The sequence below is a fragment of the Macadamia integrifolia genome, chromosome 5 (genome assembly GCF_013358625.1).
Source record: "Macadamia integrifolia cultivar HAES 741 chromosome 5, SCU_Mint_v3, whole genome shotgun sequence".
NCBI classification, from domain to species: domain Eukaryota; kingdom Viridiplantae; phylum Streptophyta; class Magnoliopsida; order Proteales; family Proteaceae; genus Macadamia; species Macadamia integrifolia.
This window is the reverse complement of record NC_056561.1, coordinates 17,913,873-17,938,705: the sequence shown is the minus strand read 5'-3', so window position 1 is coordinate 17,938,705 and position 24,833 is coordinate 17,913,873. Positions and strand designations below refer to the sequence as shown.

The 24,833-nt window shown below is 40.7% G+C and overlaps 1 protein-coding gene across 11 annotated transcripts in view; it reads right to left on the bottom strand.

The window, feature by feature from the left end:
- Positions 1 to 21,950, bottom strand: part of LOC122078769 — a 23,782-nt gene extending 1,832 nt beyond the window's left edge. For 2 of the 11 annotated variants that reach the window (XR_006140180.1, XR_006140176.1), the window contains exons 1-6: positions 21,551 to 21,950; positions 21,155 to 21,269; positions 20,261 to 20,968; positions 19,982 to 20,090; positions 18,410 to 18,468; positions 18,276 to 18,341 (exon numbers count right to left, since the gene is read on the bottom strand). Coding sequence is in view for 4 of the 11 variants with exons in the window: in XM_042644896.1 (XP_042500830.1) it covers positions 19,982 to 20,090; positions 20,261 to 20,968; positions 21,155 to 21,269; positions 21,551 to 21,633 (1,015 nt within the window). In the remaining 7 variants the exon portion in view is untranslated. Of the gene's footprint in view, positions 1 to 18,023; positions 18,192 to 18,275; positions 18,469 to 19,981; positions 20,091 to 20,260; positions 20,969 to 21,154; positions 21,270 to 21,550 lie in introns of those variants that run through there. The other 9 variants (XR_006140181.1, XR_006140177.1, XR_006140179.1 and 6 more) reach the window with 6 other exon arrangements.
- Positions 21,951 to 24,833: the final 2,883 nt, after the last annotated feature.

Genomic DNA, 24,833 nt, shown 5'->3' with positions numbered 1-24,833 from the left:
TGGGTGGAGATGGTGATGGTGATGATATCTATGGGGAGACCCCAAGAAACAACAGTAAGCCTGTTCCTCGGGGTGTCGACGATGGATCAATGGAGCAAGCAGCCAAGCTTAGAGCTAAAATCAAAGTAGATGACCTTCCAAATCTGATTGAAGGAGCGAAAGTTGGAAGTCCATCTACACAGATTGTGCTTCATCCAGATATGACTAACCGTAGCACAAAAGGCGAGCTTCCCAGCAATGTCACAAATAGAGAAGCCACAGAATGTCACGTCAACCCAGATCCATTCTCTACTCAAGGAAGAATAGGTCTGCGAGAGGGCCAGCAATTACTGAGAACTCTCTTCTAAGAGAAGGGGCAGGAGAAGAAGAGGTGATCTACATCTTCAATGCCATTCCAGCTGAGGCAGCAAAAGCCCGAGAGGCCTGGATATGCTGGTGAAGGAGAAAAGACTGCATGGGGAGGCAGTTGGAGAGGGTGTGTCACGTAGTGAAACTGTGATAGGAAATGTGGCATTTAAACCAGATGATGTTTCTCCAAGGAATGAGAGGGGCTTTAACTTAACTCAGATGAGATCCAGGCGGAAGCCGATGAGAACCTGGACAGGGTCCAAACAATGAGGTCATCCCTTTCTCTGTGTCCTGGAGGATGGGGCGGAGGGAGGAAGGGGGGACCAAATACCATGGGACGGAAAGGAGGAAACTATGGCATTGCGGCTCAAGCCCGAGGAGTAGATTATCCTAGGGGATACGAGAGGCAAGAGGATACCTGCGGGATCTAAGGGTCGAGCCAGAGAGAGGTTCTGGAACCATTACCAATGGACCAAGAGAGAGCACCCAAAGCAATAGGCCTAAAGGAGTGGATTTTTCGCTAGATCCAAGAGGCGTCCGAGGGGGGCAAGCAGACCAGATTGAGTTGCCTTTGAGGGAGGAATAAACCCAAGAGACCTAGATACTTTTGCTCTTAGAGGCAATCTTCCAAATGAGCTTGAGAATGCTAGCACAATTGACCTCCTTGATCCTTCTGATACCAAGCCCTCCTTCAGCTTTGGGAAGGCAGACTTGATCCCAGCTCAAGGGGTGAAGGAACCGATGGGTGTCCGAACCTCTCTGAAGGAAAAAACAGAGAAGACTCAATGGACTTGATAACAGACAAGCATAAAGATGCCCGCCCAATAGAGGTACATGGATTGGAGGACAGAGCGAATGAGGACAAGGAGACTAGCATAGGAGAGGAGCTTGGTTTTCCAGAGCTAGAGTTACACAGAAGGTCAAGAATAGGAGAACAATGCTGGGTAGAGAGCCAAGAAGGGAGGAGACAGAGACCAAGGTATTTGACTAGAAAGGAGCCAAGGGAGAACCACATGATCTGGAGAAGGTGGGAACAGGTGGAGTCAAAAACACTTGAGAGAAAGAGCCTGGATTTTAGGAGACTGATGTGGAGACCAAAAAGGGACTGGAAGAGATGTAGGGAGGACATGATGGAGGAGATGGAGGAGGGGTCAGCCTTCAAGAATATCATGAGATCGTCAACGAAGGCAAGATGAGTGAGAAGAATGGGTTTGCGTTTGGGAATGGGGGAGATGAGGTGGAGGTTGGTAGAGATTGAATGAAACGGTAGAGGACCTCAAGGGCGACGGAGAAAAGGAAAGGAGACAAGGGGCCAACCTTTCCTAATGCCAACCGAGGAGGGGAAGAACCCACAGGGCTACCATTGATGAGAACTGAGAAGGAAGGGGACGAGATGTAAGAGAGGATCTAGTAAACAAAGGAGGGTGGGAAGGACATCTGGACCAAGATGTTGGAGATGTTGTCCCAACAAATAGAGTCAAAAGTTTTATGAATGTCAATCTTAAGCAAAGTAGCAGAGGAGTGGGATTTACAGTCAAAACCTCTAACAATCTCATGGTAGAGGATGATATTATCAGCATTGCTTCTTCCCGTAATAAAGGCTGATTAGTTAGGACTAACAAGCGAGTCAATGACTCTTTGAATTCTGTTAACCATAATCTTGGCAATGAATTTGTACAATTGCGGAGAGAGATGGGTCTATAGTCAGACAGGGACTCTAATGCAGGAGTAGATTACAAGAAGCTAAACCCCACAATGTATAACCCCAAACAACAGTTTAACACCCAATAGCTAACTTGATAATAACCAGAAAATGAAACCAAGAAACAAGGGAATAAGACCATCAAATAAACCCCCAAGGATACAATAGCAATGCAGGAGCAAAACCAGCCCAAAACCAACCTGATAGGAGAAAGAATGACCTGCGATAGGGCTGGAGAGAGAGAGGTGCAGCCGGGTCTGTGGGGCTCCAATTGAGCTGCAAATTTGGTCGATTGTAGGGCCCAGGGAAGGGACAAAAGCCCCAAAGTTGATAGTCTTCCGACGGCTGGTGAATCTGACCTATGAGAGAATCTGAAGATTTCTACAGGAACAGCAACTGGGTGATCTGGACAGCTTCATGAGGAGGACTTAGTAGTCCTACAATGACTTCTAACAACCCTTTAACAATAGATCCTTGATAAGATTCATAATAGAGGAGAAGAGAGACATTGCAGACTTCAAGAATGGGGAATTCTTGGCTATCGGTTCTGACTTTGAAGACTTGGGCAGATCTAAATTCTTCTTACACTAAACAATTAATAACAGTAAATAATTTGCAGAAAAATAAAGGAATGACAAGGGGAATGTGGGAGAGGAGTGGCTATCTCGGCCCGGGCTTCTCACCCACAGCTATCTCAGCTGTTTAAGCAATTGACTGCAATCACTCATTATTCAAATCTGAGAATTGAGAGTACATTAGCTCTTCCATATATAGAGGGTAGATTAGTAGTCATACCATAACTAGAAGTTAGACTTCAAGTAGGATTAGACCTTACATAATAGGAGTTGGACTCCAAATAGGACTAGACTACAACTCCAACATGGAGTAGATAACTAACTATTCACTAATAGAGAAACCTAAACTGACTCAAACTGAAATAACAAAGGAAATAGATTCAAAACAGAACTCGAACTAAACTAATGAATTAAATCCCGTTTTCCTACTTTCTACACATATTTTAGGCCCATTAAAGTGATTCATTACAAAGAAAACCCATGGGATCAAAGGCCCAACACATACATAACCCAACCCAAGGCTTATTTGCAATAAAATAAGCCCATTAAGTGATTTATCTACATCAAACTCAACCCCCCTCTTTCTTGGGGATAACGTAGAGAAAGGTGTGGTCGATCCACTTAATCTGACAGGGATTGAGGAGAAAGCTTCTAATAGCAAGAATGAGGTTTAAGCGAATGATGTTTCAGCAGGAGGAAAAGAACCCCATACTGAAATCCTGGGCTTTGTTGGGACTTATAAGAGAGGATAGCAGAGAGGATCTCATCATCCGAAGAAATAGCTTGGAGGAAGGGGAGAAGATGTGGGGGATGAACTTGTTGAGGAGGTTGGGAGGAATGGGAGGAGTAAGGACCAAGGAAGTGGGATTAAAGAGGTCAGAGAAGAATGAGGCAGCCCCATCTTTGATATCATCAAGGAGGAGGGGGAGAACCATCTCTGGATATGAGCTTGGAAATGGAGTTGGCATTAGTTCTAGCTTTGGGGGACTTGTGGAAGGAGGAATTGGAATCTCCAAACACAAGCCATTTAATGCGGGATTTATGCCAGAGAAAGCTTTCTTCTTGAATGAGAAGGGAGGAAAGCTCCTCTGAGACAACTTTTTCTTTGATAGCAACGGAGACATTGAGAAGGTCCAATTGAAGGTGAGACTGGATATCATCAAGCTTTTCCTGGCAGGAGCAAACTCTTGAAGAGATGTTCCTGAAGGTGTTGATGTTCCAAATCTTGAGGTCAGATTTAACGTTCTTGAGCTTTCTCGCGAAGGCCACGAGGGGAGTGGAAGAAGCGTGGACGGGGATCACCCAAGCAGCCTAGACAACCAGGAGGAAATCATTGTGGAGGGACCACATACAAAGAATTTAAAGGGTTTGGGGCCAAATGAGGAGAAGGTGTTGATAAGGAAGGAGATAGGGGAGTGGATAGAAATACCAGGGACGTCAAAACTAACATGGGAGGATGGAAAGAAGTGCAGACAAGCCTCGTTGACGAGGACTCGATCCAGGTTACAAGCTATGCGGGCCAAGCCACTTCTATTTTTCCAAGTGAACTTGGCTCCAGACCATCTCAGTTCATTCATAGCAATGTTAATAATGAAGTCGTTAAAAGAATCCACTGCAGAGGGATCAATGGGAGAACCCCCGACCTTCTCATGACTGGCTCTAACAACATGGAAGTCTCCTGCTATACCCCAAGGGAAGGTTGGCAACCAAAGGGGCAAAGGCTCGCAGGTCAGCCCAAAGAGCCATCTTGTCATTTGCACTATTGAGAGCATATATAACAGAAAAGAAGAAAGAAAGGGGTCAGAAGTGGTGGAGATTGATAGGTGAATAGATTGGGAAGAGGAGGAGATGGCAGATTTAGGGGATTCCAAAGAATCTAGATACAGCCATTAGGGTAATAATCATAATTAGAAAGGATGGATCATGAAGGAGCTACGGAGGCAGCAATACCGAGGCATTGGATTCAAGAACACGGGTTTCAAGGAGGCAGCAAAGAGAAGCACGAAGAGAGGACCAGATGGAGGCCTGCTTGGCCGAGCTATTGAGCCCACACACATTCCAAATTGTCCACGGAGGCATTTGGAAGAAGGGATAGTTGGCAACAAATGTTCTGAGGAACCTAGACTACGGAAGTCCTAGGTAGAAGATCTTTTTGGTCTTTGTTGATACTCCTTGAGGGGGAAGGACAAGGTAGGAGGAGTCGAATTCAGGGTAGAGGAACCCTTGGTAGAGACGGACATTATGGATCTGGGATGCTTCTGATTTGGAGTTCGGACAAGAGTCATTGTAGCAGGGGTGATGCAGAACCGGGTTCTAAAATCAGAATTGGTTCGCTTATGGACCCATTCAATAGTGAAATAACCAAATATCAAGAATAATGACAGTTCCGTAAATAACTTGAAGTTCCTAATAAAGGGTGGCAATCGCACGACGTAGCCCATCAGCAAAGGGAAAGCTTGCGGTGGTGAGAACTCCCTCTAGGTTCATCAATTCAACCCCAAATCTTAGACGAAGCTTAGAAACCCTCTGGCCTCTCGATTCCGACAAGAAAAATACTTCAAACAACAAGCAAACATGAACAATAGTCCCTGTTATTCAGATCTGGCTGTGATAGGAGAACCATAACCTGCAATCGGTTGACCTGCTCACAACAGAGGAGGGCTTGGGGAAGAAACTCCAAGGTTCTGATTGCCTATGAGAGCCCTACTCTCAACCCAAACCCCAGGGTCAATCGAGTGGAAATAAAACTTCAGCGAAGATTTCTTTCAATTCTGGTAGGCATCGCCTAGAATAGGGTATGCAAAGAAAACCAGAAAAATAATGGAGATAAAGCAAAAGAAATAAAGAGGAAGTAGGAGAACGGGAAGGGAAGAGATGAGAGAATTTCATAGAGGGAGAACAAGGGTTCGGCTATAGCTCCAACCAAAAAAAGTACTCATCCAATTTCAATTCAGTTCTTCAAATCTACCCAATATTGTCCAGCTATTACATATAAATAAGAGAAATACATCTCAAGAATGGAAAAAACTGGAAATCAAAATACTGCTCCTATGTCTCGACTTATAAAACAAAGAGAATCAAATATACTAAGATTGCTTCCCTAATTATCAACTACCAACCCTTGCCAAACTAGAATATCGGTTTGGGTTGGTTGTCTTGGCTTGGGCCTCCATAGTGTGTCAGTTCGGTCCAACCAATCCATGGCATCTGCATCAAGGGGCAAAGAGGCCACAAGGGTGACCAGCAACATTTCTAGCAAGTCTACCGTCAAGGGCAGGAGGGGCCTATCCAGTGCTGGAAGCAGTGGGGGAGATCTCAGGGGAAGCCCGAGAATTCCGAATCATGAGGTGCATATTGGTGGCGGTCAAGGTCGTTGATTGGAGATCAGACGTGGGGGCAATGTCAATCCCAAGCAAGAGGCCTGAGGAAGAAGCTTGAGCTGCAGAGGGGGCGTCAAATGTGCCTGTCGCTCCCGCAGTTTGCCGTACTCAGAGGCGAGATTGCTGCTGGCTAAAGATTTGTTAGGCGGAATGGCAGGCATAAGATCATCGTCGCTAGTGGCAGTAACAAGGTGGAGGAGTTGGGCAAAGGCGTCAACCCAATATGAGGAAGCAGTCGTGGCAAGGGTCCCCATCAGCGGAGGCAAGCAAATGATTGGGCAAGTTATCGGAGGAGTCACAATCCAATGTGGGGAGGGGAGCTGGAGGGCTCGCACGACAGTGAGACCAAAACAAAGGATGGGTGGTCTGTTGGCGGTGAAGGCAGCGACGGCAGGATCGTAGAGGCTAGTGTTGACGCCTTCCAAAGCGTGAGGTTACAGAGGATAGCAAATGCCATTGGAGAAGGCCAGCAGAGGAGACGTCAAGGAAGTGGATGCAGGGGGCATCAAAGCAAGGGAGGAGTTGTACGGGCAAGGGAGATGACAGGTCAAGGCCTCGATGAGGTTGGCTGGTCAAGGAGAGAGACCCGGTGGATAGGGGGCATAGGGCAAATGGGTTGAAGGAGAGTGGTAAGTGGGTTAAGAGAAGAGGGTTTCAATGGGCCATCGGGCAAGCAAAGGTTAAGTGGGTTAAGAGGGGGAGGGTCAGAAGGTTCGAAGGACTGGGTTAGAGAACCTGTCCGCACCAAAGAAGGGTCAGAGGAGGGCAGAGGCAGGAGAGGAGGGAGGCCATCAGAGGGAATAAGATGGTCAAAATAAGGTAAAGAAGAGCTAAGAGCATAAAGGGGGTATCACACAGGATGCAGCAGATGGGATGTTCACGAAGGCAGAGAGGGTGACAGAGGGAGGAGGCTCAAGAGGAACAACCTCAGAGCTGGAAAGAAGAGCGGCGAGGTCTGTCGAACAACTAGAGTGAGGGGACATGCTAGAGCTATCAAAGCAAGAGTGATTTAAGAGGAGCTTGAAGCGATTGAACCCAACGGATAAAGACGCAAAGTCCAACGGTCCAAGGGAAGATGGCCTAGAATCAAGGAAATCGGGATTCACCATAGGGCTATGGTTCCGACAGGGATGCTAACATTGAGACCTACTCCTTACAGGGGCCGGAACAGTGGCAACGAGAGCTTCTGTAACACTGATAGTAGTGAGGGGATTGGCAGAGGGGGCAATTGTAGATACTGTGGCTTCAACGGCAGGATTTTTTGGGGCATAGATTGATGAGGCGTGCCCGAAAGTATTGCTGTAGGAGCACCGAGGGGGCATCCAGTTATAATGGACAGCTTGAGCCAAGAGAACCCTTCATCGTCATGCACAATCACAAAGGAAGAAGGTTCAGCATCGGCAGAGATTTTGAAATAGATTCTTGCAAACGCCAGTCGATCCTGGAGTTTTGTTCTGTGGTCTGAGTAAAATGGCTTGCCTATCATTGGTCCCACTATACTGATCTCGTGCGCACACCAGAAATGCAGCGGCAAGTTGAGAAACCCAAACAGGAATGGATTTGACGTTGATCTTATTGAGGGAGAGGTGTTGGTCCCATTGCTCGAGGAAAATGGCCTTCTTGCCAACTAACCAAGGGCCCCCTTCAAGGGAAAAATTCTTGTCTTCTTCATTCGAGAAATTGAAGATGAAGATCCCGTTGTCAAGAAGGAAAAAATGACAGCATGCTAGAGGCCTTCCATTGACGAGAGAGCAAAGCTTTGACAATCGAGAAGGGGGGCACCAACCTAAGAAGTGTCCAATGATGGTATTTTTCTATTTAGCAATCTCAGAATCAAGAGCATCCGCCAGATAGTAGCCAATCAGAGAATCCCTATAGGAGGAGGGGGGATGAAGGAGAGAGAGGCCATCGCAAGAAGGGTGGGAGAGGGAGAGGGAGAGGGAGAGGGAGAGGGAGTGGGAGGAAACAACGAAGGTCCAGGTTTTAGGGGGGACAGAGGGGGCAGGAGGTTCAGAGGGAGGCACCGATGAAGGAGGGAGTATTGGGGGGAGCAGAATTTAGGGCAAAAGGGTGGATCGCAGCATCGGTGGCAGAAGTAGAGGAGGATGGCAACAAAGGTGGAGGGGTGAAGGGGTGGTCTGCGACGGAGGCCGCCGGAGGAGGACTAGGGGGAGGCATCAGACAGTGGGGTGGTTGGCTGAGGGAGGGGGAAAGGGGAGGAGACAAAACGGAGCTCTCCACATATCAAAACTTTGCATCTGTGCTTATTTAAGTTAAAATAAGTCTAGGGTTAGGTTATATACATGTTGAGCCCTTGAACCAATCATTGTAATATGCCACTTTAATTGGCCTAAAACTATGGGGTGAATCTAAGACAACGAGAATAGTCAATTAGGATTAGTTTAGTCTTTTTTATGTTAGCAATTAACAAAGTTAAGTCTACACGGATTCCAAGTGGGGCTTATCTATCTACCTATCCTTCTAAATTCTATAATCTGCAGATCCTCTGTTTCTTCATTCAGTTCAGTTTGGTTCTTGCTTACAAGGTTCTATATCCTGCAGATACTCTATTTCTTCATTCAGTTCAGTTTTGTTCTTGCTTACAAGGGTATACAAGATACCAATTGGATTGTGCTCAGATTTCATAGCGATTTTCCAACATTTGGATCAATTCTTACAGTTTTAGACCTACAACCTAAAATCCTTGTAGCAAATAGTACTCTGCAACTACCTGTTTAGATTCTACAAATCTGTTCCACCAAAAGAATAGACCATTTGATTGAGACTTTGGGCTATTTCTGATTTGTCTGTCTTAAGTTACTGCTTTTCTTTCAATTATTGTTTTGCTCCCTGTTCTGAGATCCTGTTAAGTACTAGTCTCACCATTTTTTATCCGGGATTATTCTGCATACACCCCCACCCAAAAAAAAAGAGACCAAACAGTATCCACGATATGAATAATTGTCCTTTAAGGCACCGTTTGTTTCCGTGTACAATTTGTACTTGGTAAAAGTTTGCATTGTTGAAAATTTTTACAATGCTTCTTTTTAGTTGGTAAAATCTGATGTAAGATGCCATAGTAAGACTTTCCAATACATGTTTTCCATTTGTTTTACATGGCATAATATTTAAAATAATTATATAAAAACTCAATCCTATCCAAATTTGAATCATGCAGTCCCAGTCATATGGTTGTGAGAACCATATATCATGTGGACATGGATGATCCCAAAAATACATAGGCCATGTGTATCCATTCAAAGGGCGCTCTCCAGATGTTGAAAATTTTACAAGGCAAGACTTTGAAAAATATATAGTCTGAAAATTTTAGAAATATTTAAAAAAAAAAAAAAAGGTGGGAAAATAGATTTTACAGTAAAATCCTCTCCTGACTATTTTATGCAGAAACAAATGGAGCCTTTGGAGTTGAATTATGTATTGCCAAGATACACTATGATGTTGGATTTTGTACTACCAAAATACACTGATGGCAAGAGTCACCTTACGGTGCTCAACTGAGAAGTGAAACTCAAATTCTAGTCCTGTCACAATGGACTCCCTTTGATGGTCATGCCTAGGCAACAGCCAACCAACCCGACCCCCCCCCCCCCCAAAAAAAAAAACCATAAATAGGACACCTACAGAGCAGGGCCAAAGATATTAACAGACTCTACTTAGGATATATAATATTACCAGATTCTGTCAGTATCAACCCTATTGATTGCATTTCAATACCATCCAAGATAGTGTTTTATGCCGGAATAGTGATGGTGAGGAGTAAAATGAAGAAGACTCCACAACTGAGCTTTCGGCAGACTGTTACTCCACAGGCTGTGAAACAGATTCTTTAAATAGATTCTTTATCATATGAACAAACTAAGTTTCAGTTGAGTTCAGTGAAAATAAAATTGCAGATAGCATCATGTGGGACTACTGGTGCTAACTCATACTTATTACTAATATCAAAATCCGAAGCCATATATATAGTTGGATACGACCAAGCTCTCACTATATACTGCCACTGAATCCAAAAGGAAACAGGAGCAGAATCTAGTATAAAAATTTGATTGCTCAGGAATCATAACTGACTTCACTAGCAAACAGAAATGTAAACAGAGAAACAAAGAAGATAGGTTTGAAGATTTCAATAATGAGGAAATATTAAGTAGACTCCATCCATTTATGACCCTCATTTTTTAGCCAATGGAGAAATGATGAGGAAAAATACAACATCCAGCTTCTGATCATGGCAACTTAGGATTTGCCAAGCACATGTTGTCTCAGCCCATGTCAAATCTGTAACCCCATTGTATTGGGGTTTGAACATTTTTTAATAGATAAACAAACAAGAGCACCTTTGACCAGTGTTCCAGGGAATATTCAGCACATTCATAACTTAGATGGAGGTTCTAGTTTGGCAAACACAACTGAACAATATGCTATTTATATAAAATGGGAAATGACAATATTGTGAGAAAGGTCCAGTCCACATATAGAAAGATAAACAATGAGGTCCCAACATTTATGTGGTTACCACAACTTTTTACAATGGTAAAACGTAGCCTGTACCATTACCAGGATATGCAGGTACACGTTTTTAGATACATTTTTCCATTGACATCTTTGGCGTTCTGGAATGAGTTTTGAGGACCACTAACTCCACTAGACTAGCATATAGAATGCTTCAAAAGATCAAGTTCGCCTCATTTTCCCAACATTTACATGATACCACGCAATGTTCACTCTAGAAAGACTCAACTGGGTTTCCTATTAGCCAAATGGATATCAAAGGATGATTGCTTTATCTTTGAACAAGTGCATTTATTATTATGTTCCTTTCAGAACCCCAACAGAAGGGGAAGGAAGAAATCTCTGAAAGCTCTTTACCCCTAATACTGCACATGATAGATGGCATCACCAAAATAAAAAATTTCTTGTTTCGACTGAAATTTCATGGTTTTTTGCGATTTTGATACAAGTCAAAATGAAATCCCAGTCAACCCTACAGACATTCCAAGTTTCAACCAAACAAATTCGACATTTTTGGTTGAAATTTCAATTTAAAATCACTATCTTGATTGAAAGAAGGGGGATTTGCAAAAACTCCCCAGTTTTTGTGTTGTTAAGCCAAATCATGGTAGAACATGTTGGAGATATTACAACACATCCACAACACCGATTTGCTGCAATTGAGTGAGATTTGTTGAAGAGTCAAGCTTTGAGGTATACGCCTTTTCCCTAAAGCTAACTTTTGCAAAAAAATTAGTTGAAGATTCAAACTTTGAGGTATATGCCTTTTCCCTAAACCTGAATTTTGCAAAAAAATAAGGTAAATATAATGTTGTGCTTTAATTTTTATATCTTGGATATCATAGGACAATCAACAACTTCAAGGAGTTGGATTTAATCTGCTTTAAATTTTTCTGCTTTATAACATTGATTTTCTTTAAATAAAATTTTGAATATATTGGTTGGACACTGTTGGCTGATTTGTAGCCTCATGGTGTCACTTTTTTTCCTGACTGAAAATTATGGGAAGAGGTTGGGTAAGCCGCCAGCTTTCTTGAAGCTAGCGGCTCAACCAAAGGATTTGGGATGGGATTATGGGAGGGGAAGGGGGGCTTTTCCAAGGGGGGAGGAGAGTGGCAAACAGAATGCTGGATACAGTGCTAGCGTGCCCAGCCTTTCCCCGAAAAAAAACTTCTTAATTATTTTAAATTAAAAAAACAGTTTATAATTTCAAAACAATTCTGAAAATAGGAGGAAATTCTGTTTTGGTTTGAAAAAATCATCAAGACTTCTGAAAGTATTGTTTTATCTTTTCAACTAAAAAATAGTGATTAATGTGTTGTTCCATAACTTCCATACTTAAATTTTGGTCAGGTTATTATTATTTTTAAAAAGGTTAAAAGAACTTTGTTCAGGAGCGCTGGTGTAGTGTCTCTCTATCCTCCCCCTCCCATGTGAAAAGAAATCTTTGCCCCTTGTTTTAGGAAGGAGAGAGATAAACATAGGAAGCACTGGCGTAGGCCACGCTCCTGGATAGAGAACCACTTCCCTTTTAAAAACTATTAAAAAAACAATTTAACTAGAAAAAAAATAGAATTTAGTAAAAATTCAAAAATAGACTTATTGTTGTCATAGAAGTTTTAACTGATATAGAAAAGTTAATAATGTAGCACTTTTGTTGCAATAGTGTAAGAGATTACAGAATGGCTGCTCAAGGAGGAGATGGGAGAGGACACATAGCATGGAGGGATGGCGTACCCACTAGAAATGATAAAAAGAAGTCACAAAACAAATATTGTGGGAAGATCATGGGGGTGGGCCACTAGACTAAAGTGGCATCTTGCAGGCAGATACAAGAATGTGGTCAAATGCCCTAGGGTCCCTAGTAAGGTGCAGAAGGTCATGGCTGCCATTATGAATGAAGGAATACAGAGGAAGTTAGGAAAATCGAAGACAAGATAAAGTTTGATGACACATTCAGAAGTAGGGTGATGGAGGGCCAGTAGGGAATGGAAGAAATCCCTAAGATGAACTCAGTGTTGTAGAGGAGGGAGAGAAATTGCTTAAAGAAAGGGGGGAAGAAGATAATTGTGCACACAGCCATACAGCTTGCAGGCTCTCAAACCACAGCTCACTATTCCCTTCTATTCAATCTGATCTCTAATTGTTCGGTTACATGTATTTAACATTAAAAGGAAACCTAATATAATTTGGAAACTCAAATTAATTGGAAACTAAATCCTAATAGCTATCTCCTACTTAAGCTACCAAAAATAAAAGATTGCATGAAAATAGAAATAAAATCCTAAAAGATACTACTATATCCAAAGCTCAAATATGGATCCAGTTCATCTCCTTCTAGATACCCCAATGGGTTTGGATTAGTCAACGGGTGTGCATTTGCATCAAATCCCCAGTATTAAAACAAACTCGTCCATGAGTAGATGAGTTTTGTCGAAAAGTAACAATAAAACCTCACGAAATAGTACATTTTTGTTTACTATTTTAAGGGGATAATTACCAAAATAGTCAAAATTAGCAAAATGAGCGAAACAAATGACTGAGATGATCGAGTTGTCAATGAAATAGTGCATTTCTGTTTACCGAAATGAGCGGAATTTCGAAATGAAATGACTGAAATTTCAGTGAGATGGCCGAAATACAATCGACATGATGTCATTTTGTGTTTCGTATGCAATTCTGTTTTGGTAAAAAAAAAAACCGAAATATTCGAGATTCCGCTGAGTTTTCGAACCTTGGTGATGCATATACGACTGCCTTTTCTTGGTTGGACCAGCATGACCGGCTTTGGAAGCCAAGAGCCAAAAAGAATCGGTCCAGCCCAGGGTTTTGGTCCAACAAGGGTTGGAAATAAAATTAGTAGTTTACTTAGTATTTTATTTCATGCTTTTATTTTCCAGACTTGAACGTAGGAGTAGGATTTACTTCCTTGCTTTGGTTTCCTTTTTATAGTTGTTTCCTAGTTTAGTCTAGTTTCCATTCCAGTTAAGTTTCTAATTTCATGTTCCTATTTTCCTATATATTAATTGTAATCAATTGAAGAATTAGAGAGTGATTTTGATTATTGAAAGAATGTGTTGAATGTGATTCTCCCTTTTCCCCTCTCTACTCTGATCTCCCCTCTCTTCCCTAAGGATTCTCTATCACTTGGACTCTATACAAGATATTGAAGTGTATCGGCCCCAATGCCTACATGTTTGAGTTGCCTCCAGAAAAAAAAAGATCAACAATGTTTTCAAAGTTGCCAACCTCATGCTCTATGTAGGCCACCATTCCGGCAAAGGTGATACAGAGCATGCCTTACGGCTTCCCCAATTTGTGACCCCAGTGAATGATGATGTTAAAAAAGTCCTCAACAACAATTTCACTATCAGGTGTGGTGGTAAGGGATACTATTCGTTCCTCGCCATGTGGAAAGGATGTGATAGCACTTGGATCCATGCCGAAGATTTTCAGCAACTTAATCAAGATCTCTAGGAGAGCTATATGTCGTTCCTCCATTTATCGGAGACGAATGATTATAAGAGGGGGGGATCTGATGTAGATGATCATGCTGACCACATGTTTGGCATGCATTATCAAAGGAGAAAGAAAGGATAGAAAGCAGCCCAACAGTAGTGTCCATCAAGCCAAGTTTTGGTGTTCAATCCTGGTTCAGTTCAGTTCAGCCATCGAACCAGGCCTTATTTTTCCCCCATCAAGTAGCTATCTTTTCTCACTTATTTCTTCATATGATCTCTTCTAGAAGCCCCAACAGATTGCATCGATTCGAGCCATCAGCAGCTTCCAGAAACACCACTTTTCTCTTTATCAATTTTCCTAATTTTCCTATAACAGATGTATTTTTGCCTTCTAGTGTTTGACTTGGTCAAATACAAGTTGGAGTTTAGGTTTTGGTTTTCTAGAAGGATCTATTATTGTCTTTATTCTTTTCTTAGTGAACAAGCTTTGTTCTTTTAGAAATTTTTTACTTTTAAGTCAGGAGCTTCTAAATTCAGTTGTTTCCTAATTTAGTTCTTTCTATGTAATTGTGTCCAAGCCTCAACTATAAATAGAAGCCTTTGTAATTGTAGAGACAGATATCGATTAATGAAATTTACAGCATTGTCTGTTTCAATTCTGAGAAATAATTCCCCTTTCAACAATGAGATAGTTGTGGGTGAGACCTAAGGCTGAGAAAGCCCAAACCCCACCTACAGCAATGTCTATTTTAATTCTGAGAAAGAATTCCCCTTTCAACAGCTGAGATAGTTATGGGTGAGACCTAGGGCTGAGAAAGCCCAAACCCCACCCACAACTACCCCACGATTTCCTATATTCTCAATTCTTCTTTTATTTTGCTTGCTGGTTGTGAGAGAGTGTTTGAGTGATTATTTGAAGACCAGTTGCAGTTGAGTTTGAAGATCAGCCAAACAATGTAATCAATACATCAAGAATCAAGGTTTAGGAAGTTGGGATCGATTTCTCAGATATCCCAGATCTGAGGCCTGTTGCTGAATCCCTTTTAGGAGGCGATTAAGGGTCCCTAGAGGACCACTCGACGGAGAGGGTTTGCCCTTTGGAGGCCTGGTGTTGGAGTTATCAATTTTCCCCCAATCAGTTCATGCAAACCCTAATTTCAATTAAGGGTTGTTCTTCCCTGTTGCTGCCTTTACACAGACCTGCTGCCAGCCATATTTGGAGATCTTATTGAGGCCAACACAAACTCCACTCGACCAGATTTATTGGCTCATCTGACCCATGGTTTGTGAGTACCTTAATTTCTCCCTATTCGGCCCTGTTTTCCAGATTTGGTTTGTTACAACTGTTGGTAAGACCTTTAACTTGATTTCTGCGTTTGGTTTGGAGTTCGTGAATTATTTTGGGGCTGTTTGCTTAGGTGAACAGCCTTACACCACTACAAGCACAGAAATTAATGGCACGTCTTTTTTCAACTTCGACCATACCTTCCCTTACCAGTTGCAGTCACTACACATTATCAAACAATCTCCAGTAACTTCCACTTATATCATCCCCTATTGGTCCTGCATGAAGTTTTTCAGTTGTTTATTTTTTCCACTTCTGTTCTTGCAGCTTGCCACTCATCTAATGCAAACCAGTCCCAACAGAGACTAGAAAGTGTCTTGCAAACAATAGATCTCCCAAACAGAGAAAACTGGGCAATCAAAATTCAAATTTGAGTAAAGAAGAAAATTGATATTCAACAGAAAACCGGTGAAAATGAGAAAATTTTGTGATTGATCAAGCAAAGGATTGGGTCTCAACTGAAGAAAAGAATTCTAGTCCAGCAACTAGGAAACTGAGAATTTGAAGACCAGAATAGAACTTTATCAACTGAATATTAGAGAACATCTAACATAAATATAAAATATAGAATTTCAGGCCAAAAGGATCAATGTGAGAGTGAAGAAATAATGTGATTCTGATATATATACATCAGTAGTCGTTATAAGCCTGTGGCTGATTTGTAGTGGTGCGTCAGGTTGACAACCGGCACTTATTATAATTAGCCATAACCCGTCAATCTTTTTGCATGGATCCTTATGCTCGTCCTTGCTTGGAATCCCCATGTAACCGACGCCATTAAGTTGAGATAAGGTTTTGGATGTTGTTGTAGTTGCAGTACCAACAGAACAGGACCACAATACTGGATAACCCTGGTCATGGTTTTAAGTATCGGTGCGTATCGTGCCGTATCGGCCGATACGTATCCGTATCGGTAGGCATCGGCACGATACATACCGATACGCTACATAGAATTTTAGGCCCCCTTTTGCGTATCACCGTATCGTACGTATCGTATCGTGCCGTATCGTATCGGTACCGATTCGTACGATACTCTGCGATACGAACTTTTGAAAATCTGAAAATTCCCGAGAGTATCGGTACCGTATCGGTATGTATCGACCGTATCGTGCAGTATCGAGCCGTATCGTACTGTATCGGTACCGTATCGGTATGTATCGACTAAAAATATGAAAATTCCCGTGAATGTGCCTTTTGTTGTTTGAAACAAACACTTCAAACTCTCACCAATAGTTTTCTATATTTCTCTTCTTTCTTCCCCTTTGATTCACATACCTTTTTGGAGACTCAAATGGTAGATTGAAAGAAACATTGTCGAAGTGAATGGTTCAAAGAATGAGAAAAACATAGTCTAAGAAGAACCTTGAACTTGAAAGTTGAAAATTTTGAATAGTAAGTTCTTGAATCTTTACTCACTTTTTTCAACTTTAACCTTAGATTTTCAAGTTTTTTTACAAATCTAAGGTTCATCATAGGGGTGTCAACCGGTCGGGTCGGTTCGGTTTCGGTCGGGCTTAATCAGGCTTGAAGACTTTCAAAGGCTACACTGTGTCCGCCCATTTAACTAATCGGGCTTAGTTATTGAGGGCATGGTACACTTTATATTCGGTCGGTCGGCCTCGGACTATAATCGGGCCACCTTAATCGGGCTTTAGTCGGGCCTTAATTGGGCTACGGACATGTTTAATGTTAAACGGGCTTTAACCGATTTTTAAACGGACCCTCTTTAAAATGTGCTCTTATATTCCGGCCCACTCATGCAAACCCAAAAAAATGACAATAAATTAATAAATGATACCAAATATAACCATTATTTAAAATATGAACATGTTTTTACTTTTTAGTTTTTACTTTCTAATTTGGGGGGTAAAATAGGTATTCTACAATCATTAAAGGGTCGGGCTAGGCCAGTGCACAATAGGCCGGTCTCGATCGGGTGTTAAACGGTCGGTCTCGGTCGGGCGCCCGACGGTCCAAGTAGCAAAACCAAGACCGACCGTTTATAAACGGGCCGGGCTCAAGCCCGACACGTTTAATAAACGGTCCGGGCTCAAGCCTGACACGTTTAATAAACGGTCCAGGCTGGACCGGTCTATAAACGGTCGGTCCCGATCGGTTTAGTCGGTTCGGGCCACGAATTGACACCCCTAGTTCATCATACTTAGAATCACATTTTGTGCATCATTATTACATAAAATCATTGGATTTATAAGGATTTACAAACTTTTTTCAAGAGAAAATGAGGGTTTCAATTTATTTCAAATTTCTTAGATCTACTCATGCTCAATGATTAAAAATGTTTAGATTTATTATATGTTATGTAAAAACAAGTGTTCTACAACTTCCATGGAAAATTTTGATTTTTCTCAAAAAAATATATTTGTCTATCAATATGATACCCTCATCATTTTGAACATTTTCAACTCAATATATTTGTCTATCAATACGATACCCTCTACTTAAGTATTTATGCATTCTACATGTTATATATAACTTTTTTTAACTGTTTTTTTATGCAAAAGTGTATAAAAATGTGTTCCCTATCCATTTATATGCGTATCTTTAGCGTATCTTAGCGTATCTCCGATACGATACGATACCCTCCGATACGTATCTTAATTTTGACCGACCGATATGGCGACCGATACCGATACTTTAATCCTTGACCCTGGTTGAGTCCCCTTCAAAAATAGAACAAGTGCTAAAATGATCGCAAGATCCAAGGGTCAGAGCTGCTGAATCTGAAAATACCTTGATGAAGTAGGAAAACTCAATTTTGACTAGTCAACGAATAATTTCGATGATCAGGTTTCAGATTTCATACCAGTACTATCAAACATATAATTAGCACTGAAATCAGCCAATAGAATTATGAGATCCGTATTTTCGGAAACTGATAAAATGAGATTTGTGAGATCAGAATACAGATCTTACCCTGATTTCCACCAAAACTGATGTGACTAGGAATTCTCTATCACAGGAACAGAACTTGAATCTCAACTGCAGGCTAGAACAGGAACAGCTTAGATAATCTTCAAGAAGAAATCAGTAAGGTGAGAGAGCAGAACCTGGGCTTCTCAGGGCTTCTCACCGCAAAGATTTGAATGGCTTCACCACCAATAGCGGCCTTGATTTATCACAAGGAGAGACACTGATTAACCACAGAGCCAAGCAAACAACAACTTTGATAATGGCAAAATGTGGGGTTCAGTAGAGCCCCTCATCCTTTATTCATAACAGCAACTAACAACAGTTTTAAGTGGACTAAGATACCTCCTAGCCATCTCCCCCTTACAAGCTGTCCCATCCCTTTTAAAACTCTAAAAGAAAATAAGATAATGTGGACCGATAACTTAAGCTCTAAAAGAAAATAAAATAAATTAAACTGAACCATTGGACCACCAGATCAACCAGAACTTAACACTCTTAAAATAAAACAAAGCAACCTAAATTAAACAGAGTGAACACAGGCCACATTAAGCCTTTATAAACTAGAACTGGGCCACGTTAGGCCTGGTTCTTCTTGGACTTCCTAAGCTGGTAAGTCTTTAATACTGCATCAGAAAATCAGACCTAAAAATTGTTGATAAAAGAATTAGCAGATAAGAAGGATAAATATGGCATGATTCCACCTAAACCATGAAGAAAATCCACTCTTGCACTTGAGAATCTACCTAGGCACTGCTGAAAATTCATCCAAACACACCATGAACCACACGGCCAAGTCTTTAGACCTTCAATAATCATAAACTAGTAAGTTAGGCCACATTCCACTACTTAGAAAGCCAAATAGACTAGTATTTAACACTTCTATGCAAACTAGGACTCTGAAACCATAGCATATACTAAAAAACGTAAAACAAAACCAGATTTCCTAAAAATTCTAGGACTTGACTCAGCTAACTTCTAACATACAAATGACTCAGACTAAGCCAATCTTAAGTAATCATGTAGTCCTATCTCTTGCCCCATATTTAGGCCCATTAAAATAACCAAACACAATGAAAACCCCTTGGACCAAAGGCTCAACATATATACAACCCAACCCAAGGCTTACTTCCACTAAAATAAGCCCATTTATGTTATTCTCCTCCATCATAATCTCAGCTATAATTTCTATCTGTATGCTGTGTTGTTGTTGTTGTATTATTATTATTCTTATTATTATTATTTTCTTGTATTAGTTTTTTTTTCCCCCTCTAAATTCCCTTTAATTTTATTCATAAAGTATGGGGATGCTCTTATGGCCATTTTATAAGATGTCTACTAAAATTTTAGAAGGCTTTTTTTTTTCTTTTATTATCAAAATTGAAGTTAATAATAGGAAGGAGTACACAATTTGTTGAAGATGATGCACTTCAGGGATATCACATTTTTTCACTTTACGAAGTTTTTCTATCTCTTTCTTTTTGCAACTCTGTAACTCTCCAAACCAACCCACACAAGAAAAAGAAAAAAAAATAAAAAAATAAAAATAAAAATAAAAAATAAAAGGCAAAAGAGAACCACCGAAATAATTTCTAATTTTTTTGGTCAAGAATACAATTCTAGACCAATGAAGTTTTTGATTAGTTAAACTCTCCTTTAGAGTGGCCATTTATGTATTTCACTGATTTAAGCAATTAAGATCATGAGCATACCAATCAAGAAAATAGTTAGTACAGCCACAAGCGTAAGCTTCAGAGAGCTAAACTGCATGCGCTGTGGACCTTGTATTTGTCTTTGAGATCCACCTAACCGTCCGCAGACCTGCAAAATGTGCACATGTTAGAATTTCCCAGGCATCTATTATAACCACTCTGTGCTCTAACAAGGTGATGACTAAACTAAGGTACATCAAACATTTGGAAGCTAGTTTTGTAAGTGAAATATAAAACAAAATTCGAGGACTAACTTAAAAGAAAAAATGGTGATCTAACCTGATAGAGCAAATTGAATCTTTTCAATTCAAGGCAAGTTGATATCCCTTCTTTTGCCCGGAGATGCTCTCCACTTTTCTGCTTCCGGAAGCTATTCTTGAACCCCTTTTCTTTGATTGTGGATTCATCACTTGCCACCAATGTTTTTCTCTGTTCATCCTCATCTGCTATTACAATCTTCCAAGCAGCAAAGCTTGGTGTACTCCATGTTCTTCTATGACCATTTGATTTCTCCACTTGACAGCTTAAATCATCCTTGGTTCCAGGATGGTTTTTTGTTTCTAATTCTACTGCATAATTAGCATCTTGCCTAAAACTCACAACCTCTTTATTATCCTTTACACAATCTGGTATATCTATTCTGCAGGCAGCATCAATATGGAAGTCTCGAACTTTTCTCCTTTGTTGATTTCCCTCCTGAAGAGAGTTGTTTGTGGAAGGTCTGAGCTCTACATTTTCAACCTTGGTACCTTTCAAGGTTCCTGGAGTTCTAGAAAGAAATGAAGCTAAATCATCGCGTTCTTCTTCATCCAAGTTTACCCATCGCATGGGTTGCTTCCCTTCCCCGTACATTGATTCCCTTAGTGCCTTCTCCACACGAGATATCTGATCCTCTATGGCTACAATGAATTGTTTATGCCTGGCACTTGTATTATGCTCGGAACGATTTCCATAACTCAATCTGACAGCCCTCTCAAACTCTTCCAACTGATTAAGAGACCACAACTCTAACAATATAAGCAATACTGGAAAGAAAATAAAAAATTGAAGGAACGAAAAGAGAAAATAGAACTAGGTCTATCAAATTGGTAACCTGCAGATGATATTTGTAAAGATCTGTAAGAATAAAATAGCAGATATCTAACTCCGAGGGAAAAAAAATCAGAAACCAACCTGCCATTTCGCTGTGCCTAAAGTGATTTGCAGCTCCCTACGTAGCTCTTCTGAATCCTCTGGTCCCGTCCCTTCTCTTCTCTCCCTTAACCAAGTCCTGTACACCGATTCCATTCTGGAAAAATCCAATTTGAAATCCAAATTAACCCATAAACCATAACCCAATAAAACCAATAAATCCCAAACAAGGAAAATCCAACTGACAAAAATCCTTCAAATGGCTCAAGTCACAACAACCACAAATCAAACCAACGCCGAAAAGAGGAACGGAATAAAACCCATCAATCAAAAGAAAACAATGCAGCAAATTTAACAGAACAATCAATAACCAGAAACCCTACCCACAACACCAAACCCTTCAAAAAGAACAAATTTGAAACGTAAAACACAACATACATGTCTGTGGATTCCTGAACCTCCTCAGCCGCAGAGAAGAACGCATCTTTCTGCCAGAGATCAAAACTACTAGCAACCATCATCTTCACCGACAAGAACAACAACCCAGGAGGAAACGCAACGAACCCAAATCAAATCTGTCAAAAAGGGCACAAGATAACCATGCGAATGCCACAAACTGGTATATCTATTATGCAGGAAGCAGAAAACAAAAGAAAGGAAGAGGGTAGAAGAGAAGGAGACGTAAAATGAAACCTTTCCCCTCTCTCCCCCTACCTTCCCTTCCTTTCTCTCTCTCTCTCTCTGTGCTTCTCTCTTCTTCTAAATTTATTCTTTGCTTGTAGATAAGCGAACATCGAACCAAACGTCCAACGAGGCGTCGGCGGTTGCAATGGGGGACAAAGTTGGTGGGCTGCCCATTCAGCCCGATTCACCACCACCACATATACCATCCACTTTATGTGGCCCGCTGAGAAGTCCTTTTCCATGTAGGACCCACCTGATACAACCCCAATAATGCCGTGATTATTTAATGGATTAAAATATAGATCTTACATTTATTAGTGAATCGTCACCACCTCCATTAGCCCATGATCCCTTGCCATGTGGCAAACCTTGATGGACGCTGGTATGTCCATATTGATTGATCACCAGTTCACCACCAGGTTGGTTATATGGAAAACTCAGCCCAATAGAGTATTATAAAAAATTACAAAAATGCCATTTCCTAAAATACAGTGCTATTTTATCAAAAGGGATGGGGGGCATTGGGATTGTTTCTAAAATTGAACCGGTATTGGACCGTTTAGGCTGAAAGGCCGGCGGTCCAAATGTTCGACCATCTCGTTTGACTGGTAGAACAAGTTGGACCTGGCGAGTCTCAGTTCTCAAGTACTATTAGTTAAAAAGCGTTTTAAACGCGTTTGCGTTTTTTTGCCGTTTAAAACGCGTTTTCCCGCATGCTATTATACAATACGAAAAAAAAGGGAAACTGCAAAAGAATCCATTTTAAACGCGTTTTAAACGCGTATCCGTTTTTTAAGGGTAAAATAGGAATTTTATAAAAAAATAAATTAATTAAAAAAAAAAAACCTATTAGTAAAAATGAAGAGTGAAGACAATATGGTACTTGGTTTTTTGTTTTTAACTTCTATACTATTTATAGGAAAAAAATCTCATCTTCTTATAGCCCAATGAGTAAGGAGAAGCTAAAGCTAGCAACATCTCATTTTCTTGTAGCCCATTGGGCTATTTTATCTTGGGACTCCTAGAGCTTTTGGAATATTAGATGCATGTATACAGGTAATAATCTCTCAAATTGCATGAGTATACTACCGTTTTTTTGGTTTCGTTTTTTTGAAAACTACACATTTAATACTCGTACCGTTCGTTTTCCTCCGTTTGCCGTTCCCTTTTTTTTTACCGTATTGTTCATCGTTTTTATCTGTTTAAAACTCGTACCGTACGTTTCTGTTTTTTTGCCGTTCCCGTTTTAACTAATAATGGTCTCAACTGCCTTGAGCCTAATAGGGGCATGGGTTTGACTTCTCAACTCAAGAGCTAGGCCAAAATTGAGACTTTCTGATTTGATCTAGATTGAGGCCACAGTTTGAGCTAGGTGTCGCCTGACCTGACCCTGTATATATAAATGTATGAAAATATATAATATATTATTGGAAGAAAAAACTCTACCCATCCCTATAGCTCCTTCACCAGCGTGTGCCCTTCCAATTGGTCCAAGCACCAACTTGAGCCACAAAGATGGATAGAGTTCCTTTGCTCTATATTATTATAGATAATTATAACATACATATGGTTGAAAATTAGGGGCAAATAGTAGTCTGACCCTACCAAGCCCTAGAATGGAAAAAATAGGGGTTGTTAGAGTCAAGCAAGGCCAACCTAGCTCAATCCAGTTGAGCTGAACCCAGCAAGGCTTAGCCTAAGTTAAGATATCCCAAGCCAACCTTAGGCTAGGTAGGCTGGGCTTGGGCCAAGTGAAGGGGACTCATAGTTGGGTTGAGGTTTTAAAAAACTTGGTCCAACCTGACCAATTGCACCCCTAGGTCCAATAGTTCTAAGAAATATATTTTGTGATAAATGTTGTAATCATAATGCATGTGGTTTACATTTTTTTTTTTTTTTGTATTTATAAGTGCATAAGACAAAAGAGGTCAATTTTTTTTTTTGCAAGAAAAGGTCAAGAGTTAAATCTACTCTTTACTCTATTCAATTTCAACTTTTAAATTGATTTGAATAGAATCTCTCAAGGAAGAGGGTTCCCCACGATGTCAGTGTAAAGGAATCTCCCATGCCACACCAATCACGGCATAAAAGCAATGGTTTCGTCAATGAGGGGGCATGCATGATCAAGGAAGAGGTGCTATTGTAGGTCCCATATGATCATCATATGAGAAGGTGTGGGGATTTTTTTTTTTTTTCAATCAATCAATAAATAGTTAATTTTGTCCCTTAAGTTAAAAAATGGTGAATAAGATAGTATAAAATCTTCATATACCAAGATTTGAGCCTTTCTCCAATAGATACCCAATTGTATCACTTTGGAGATAGACATAGCAATGATGAAATATTGTTTTAGATTGTAACGCGAGACATGATTTAGGCTGAAAATGTCTCTTTTGGACTTAATGATGAGCACATTTATGTGTGAAATCTAAAATAGTAAAATATGCATTTTACATATTTAGAATGGAGCTACCTTGGGTTTTACTATCTTTTTGCAGATTTTATATTTTAAAGCCTTAAGAACTATCGGACGCTATATCTCAAATTTTACACGTAAAGAGGTCATATTTCTTTCCATGATTGCGAAGAGGATAAAATTTTGAGCAAGATGGACGTGTTCAATTAAAAGTACACATTCGTTTGGTTACTCGTACAAGTGATTATTCTTTTCAGGCCAGAAAAAGAATAATGGATCATAACTGAATCGAGATGCAAAATCAGCCCGTTTGCAATTGTCTCAGAGGTACAAGGAATACTCCAAATGCCAACAAGGATTGATGGACCACATCCTTAAGTGATTGAAGATTCGTTTTTGGTAACAACAACTACCTAGTGTAGTTGGTGAGCTATGGTGTGCAAAATTTCCTACCTCACCAAGAGGTCTCAAGTTCAAATCTCATGGTTATTTTTTTTAGAGAATTTTGTTGGGGATTTACGTTTTTCATTCACTTAAAGCACTAAGGGCATGGGGGGATTTCCACATCAAATTAGAAGCAAGGAAAATCGAGGAAGGGTTCCTGCGCAAGAAGAGAAGAAA